Source organism: Vulpes lagopus, chromosome 3 (assembly GCF_018345385.1).
Source record: "Vulpes lagopus strain Blue_001 chromosome 3, ASM1834538v1, whole genome shotgun sequence".
NCBI classification, from domain to species: domain Eukaryota; kingdom Metazoa; phylum Chordata; class Mammalia; order Carnivora; family Canidae; genus Vulpes; species Vulpes lagopus.
The window spans coordinates 161,077,778-161,083,195 of record NC_054826.1 but is presented as its reverse complement, the minus strand read 5'-3'; the positions used below and the strand labels follow the sequence as shown (position 1 = coordinate 161,083,195).

General features: G+C 33.9%; 1 protein-coding gene across 2 annotated transcripts in view; it reads left to right on the top strand.

Annotated features, from left to right (window-relative positions):
- The first annotated feature begins 331 nt into the window (after window positions 1-331).
- Window positions 332-5,418, top strand: part of LOC121487663 (serine/threonine-protein kinase TNNI3K) — a 282,331-nt gene continuing 277,244 nt past the window's right edge. For both annotated transcript variants that reach the window (XM_041749611.1, XM_041749610.1), the window contains exons 1-2: window positions 332-452; window positions 1,021-1,129. In XM_041749611.1, the coding sequence (XP_041605545.1) occupies window positions 413-452; window positions 1,021-1,129 (149 nt within the window). In that variant the 5' untranslated portion in view covers window positions 332-412. The remainder of the gene's footprint in view (window positions 453-1,020; window positions 1,130-5,418) is intronic.

Sequence of the window (5,418 nt, the reverse complement as noted above, 5' to 3'; positions counted from 1 at the left end):
CATAACTTTAACTCAGGGAAAAATAATTAGAAAGCTTTAGAGTTTTTAATAGCTGTTTGTGAACCTCAGATGTAACTAAACAATTTTCCAGATTTACCTATTAAAAAATGGCCCATGGAGGTATACGTGGATAGAGAAAATCAATTGATAAAGGTAAATAATCCTATTGAAACATTTACTATTTATTTTGGATACAACTGTTTTAAACAAACTGATTAGTTCCTTTTATGGTTTCACCCTTGAAAGCACAAACCATTTTGTTCTTCGTCATTGTTGCATGACATTCCATTTGACAGTTGGCTTATTTTTAGCCAGACTATCAAAGTATTTTCAACTGGACTGTCATTGCACTTGAACTTGGAATCTTGTAACCTGAGGAACTGCACTCGGAAAAAGAAGAAACTTCTAACAAATGGGAAATTATAAATCTAGACCAACCCAAACTTGTACTGGTAATTATTCTTATATCCGTAAATGTAGCATGGTTGAATAGTAGTTACAGATAATTAACATTTCATTGGACTGTCTGTTAATTTCTACATGGACGATATGACTGTTGAGAAGATTATCTGAACTTAAATTATTTTTCTCTGAAGGATTTTTAGAGAAAATAGAAAATTTCTTACAAAAGCATATTAGTTGTTAGGTATAATGTTCCTAGGAATACTGATGAATATAGAAATTTTAGAATTATATCTTAAATATCCAGTATTTGAAACCTAAAAACTTTTGTCTAGAATCTAGAGATTGCTAAAATTAAAATGCAATAAAATCAAATGAAATAAGTAAAAAATATTCTGTGTAAATATATTATTCAATATCAAATGGGTTCTTAATTACTACAATTCAATATGATTGCATTTTAGTTATAAGCATCTGCATTTTAAGCTCACAATCAGTAATTTAAATATTGTAGAATTTAGAATAAGAGACTGAGTTTTAATTACTTGTATGTTATGATCTGTGTCTATATTTGTAAAACACAGCTATGACTCTGTCCCATTTGTTTTTCTTTCCTAGATGAATGGAAGAAGAAAGTCAGTGAATCTTATGTTATTATAACAGAAAGATTAGAAGATGACCTGCAGATCGAAGAAAAAGAACTTGCAGAACTAAGGCACATATTTAGGTAAAGTTCTCAGTATTATTTTTTGGTATAAATATCTTTATTAATTATCTTGTTTTTAAATACATCTATATTTAAAAATGCAACCCATATAACCTCAGATATTGCTAGGCATGTTAAGTCCTAAAATATAAGGTTACCCCTTCTTGACCATTCATATAGCCCATAAAATGCAAATATTTTATCTCCTTAAAAAATGATTTGCATGCTCCCATTGCTAAAGTTTTTAATAAAAAAAAAAAAAAGAGAGAATCAAATAAGGGCTGACTTTTGAATACAAGCTGTTGCTGGTCTGAATAATCTTCCCTGGAATTAGGTCTTTCTTGTAGGCCACACCAGCAACAAAAAGCAAGGCTTCTCTTCCCAAATGGTGATAGAATATTGGCCATGTTGTTCTTTTTGAACTACTAGGGTAAGTCCAATTTTAACAAACCTTCTGGTCTCTCCACATTTAAAGGCTGCCCATTAATGGAACTGACTATCATTCTGCCCCTGAACAATCATATAACAATGTGTAATACTGGCTTCAAGCTTTCTGTGGGTTTTGTTCATGATATCGAGAGAAAAATAATCTAGCATAGTGTCACAACCTTGGAAGACACAAAATGTGCAGAAAAGAGGGGCAGGACCCTTATATATACAAGCAGTGTTTGGTGAAATGGAATCTGGCATTGAGAAATTAGTTGCATTTTAGAGGGTCGGCTTAAGTTAGCTGCCTGGCCAAGGAGAAGTTCCATGTAGGCCACCTAGCTATGTTGACTTTTACCTGAGTTATTCATCTAATGTAGTCATGACAAAGAACTCCCTCTATTTTACTTGGAAAACAAGTGTGAAGCAGTGGCCAAATGGCATATTTTCCATGAGAAATTTCAGCTACAGTAAATATGCAAAGTTCATGTAACTGGCAATTAAAGTTATTCATGTATAATACAGTTTACATGAAATTGTCAGTGGGTTACTAAGGCTTTTTCAAGTGGTTAATTTATAATTTGGGAAATAGTTAATTCCCTGTGTTAATTTGGCCCAAAATGATAAATCAGCATTGATACTAGTGATGAGATACCCCGGGCTGACTTTGGCAAGTACTTGAACATGAGCAGTTACGGGAAAAACATCTCAAACTCCAGTAGAGATTTGACTGGCATTGGTATAATAGATTTATACATACATATTTATTTTGCTGTAAAAGAGATAAAAATATAGAACTTAATCATAAGTTCTCTAACTCTAATTGACTCAGATAAATATGCTGAATAAAATGTGGTTAAACTGAAGAGATTTTCTTCAACTTCATGAATTCAAAACTTCATCTATTAATTTATTTTTTTAATTTAAGACATACTGTGCAAGTATGTCAAGGCTAATTTAAATAGACATATCCCTTTTAAGGATTAAGCTTAACAATGGGGTTGAGATGTAAGTTTTTTTCTCATACTCCCTCAACAACAGACCGTTGTTTTTATAGGTCTTGCTATAGCTGACTTTTCCTACATTTCCACTATCTGAATAAATCTGACCTCTTTTTTACTAATTAATATTGGGATGAGAAGCAAGAAATAGTGTCAGGGAGACTATAGTTCAGAATGTATTGTGCCAACTATATTCAAGTTGTTATTCCAGACTCATCATATATAAGACATTGGGTAATTTTCACCATGACTCTGTCTGGTAAATATGAATCCTGACGGATGATAAATTAAGGACTAAAGACATTGTATCTTATCAAGATCATATGATCAGGGATCCCTGGGTGGCGCAGCGGTTTGGCGCCTGCCTTTGGCCCAGGGCGCGATCCTGGAGACCCGGGATCGAATCCCACATCGGGCTCCCGGTGCATGGAGCCTGCTTCTCCCTCCGCCTGTGTCTCTGCCTCTCTCTCTCTCTCTGTGACTATCATAAATAAATAAAAAAATTAAAAAAAAAAAAAAGATCATATGATCAGTAAGTGCTGGAACTCTGATTTATGGCAAGGTCAGCCTGACTCCATAGAGAGAAGTCTTCCTATACTTCCTACACACTGTTCCTGTTCCAGAAGTTCATAATCCAGTTTAGGGGAAAGACATATATAAATATCTCACAGAGGACAGTCTACAAGTGAGAAATGGAAAGAAAAATAAAATAGTTAAAAAAAAAAGATTTGGATGGCTTGATTTATTCATCAATTTTAAAAAGCATTCCACATAAAAGGCAGACTTAAGTAAAGATATATAGGCAAGAATGGATGAGTACCATGGAAAGTCTGGAGGAGCCAAGAAAAACTAATGTCTTGATCATTTTATCTAAGTGAGTAAGAAAGTAATACCAGTCAGTATAACGGTTTACAGTGATACAAGCATAGTTTTAAACCCAGTTTCTTTTATTTACAAACTATGTATCCTTGGATATATTATTTAATCTCTCCGAGCCTTGTTTGCATCTGTAAAATGAAATTAATAATAACAACCTCATGGGATGTTTGCAAAATGATGTCAATTAAATGCTGACTAGAGGGCCTAACACACAGTAGGCATGGAATAATTGAAAGTTTCTATTATCGTGATTGGATAAATAAGGGCAGTTAGAAAGACTGAAGACTGTTACCTACTGGAAATAACAAATAGTTTATTAAAAATTAGGAAGCAAGAAAGCTAGGATTAAATGTTTTAATATAAACAGGATGTTTTCAAAAGTAAAAATGTAAAATGTTAGAACAATTCAGGATGATGCCAAAATCTGAAATATATCTTTTAAAGATTGTGATCAAAAGGGATTTGGCTACAGTACTAGAAGGCTCATCAAAATGGATGTCAAATTCCCTAAGAATAATAGTAGGGCATTTTATGGGGAAGAAGACTGATAGCCTGGCATTGAAGCTGTTAAGGAAGTGACAGAAATGTCCCATTAGCCAAAAGCGATAATAATGAAGCTGAGGAGAGGATTACCGCTAGCCTAGACTCATGTTTCTGCAAGGGCTAGGAACCTTCCACAAGAGAGTAACCAGCAGTGCTTGCTAAAATTTTAGATTCCATGATTCCAGCCCATATCAAATGAATCACAATCTCTGGAGATGACTTCCAGAACCTGAATTTATAACAAGCTCCTCAGGTAATACTTTTGCATGCTAAAATGATACTTCTGTTAAAGTTTAAAAACTACTTCTAGAAAGATATTCAAGTTGCACTGAAAACTCTGCCTCAGGTGATATTGGTGAAGGGATGAGGAACATGAGAATAGAAAGCAGGCAACTAGTATGGCCTACAGAGATTCAAGGAGGTAAGCAAACAAACAAACATAAATAGAGTACTCTGTCTCATTCCATCAAGACAGATTGCATCATTGGGAAAGAAAGTCAGTCATGCCTAGGGCAAAGGTCTGAGGGTTTTTCTTTTCTCTAGAATAAAATGATGGATGACAAGAAAATAAAAGAATGGGGTGCTGAGAATATAAATTGTCTTACTCGTTGACTCATCAAAATTTTAAGGCATTTGGGAATATTAAACATAATGTTGTATGAGATCACATTTGAGAATCTAGAACATTTTGGATGTTAAATAAATGTTAGAATCTTTTTCTCTCTCATCTTTACCCATGCCTTATATAATGCAAGGAATACTTCCATGATAAACAACTGTGTTATGCCTCATGACACCAGGCTTTCTCTAAACATGTAGACAAGAGGAAAATGATATAAGATGTCCAAAAAGAAGCATTTGACACCAGAGTCACAGGTGGAGGATCACTGGTATAAACATGGATTTAGCAGATATTTGGAGTTTTTATTTGTGTTTACTTGCCAATAAATTTCTTTATGGGATTCAAGGTAGATTCTAATTCCATTCATTAAAAGATACTTTCACACCATTGTGCACGTAGACTTCTGTTGGCTCACACAGATTATCTCCCAGTATAGGCTTCACCCAAATATAGTATACAGCAAGATAGTAATAAATTTTAAAATGATAAGAAGAACTAAACCATTGTTTTCTAGGCCAATTTATAGCAGCTTTGGGATGAAAGCTTGATAGGTAAAGAAGAAGGATGGAAATGGAGTATTCTCTCATCTTCCACAATAAAGTTGCATTCACTCATAATTTTGGATATGTGTTGAAACAGATGAAAGATAGGAAGAGATGAAGAAAAAAAGAAAGTGGAAGAAGGAGAACCAGAAGTGGTACATTGGAAAGTCATTGTCTGTATTTCCTCCTTTGTGCTTTCCCTAATCTTTGTTTATCAGTATAATAGCTCTTACTATGCGGTGTTATTTAATCCATTTACAGGTCTGTTTAACCACTAGTATATGTGTTCACTAAAGG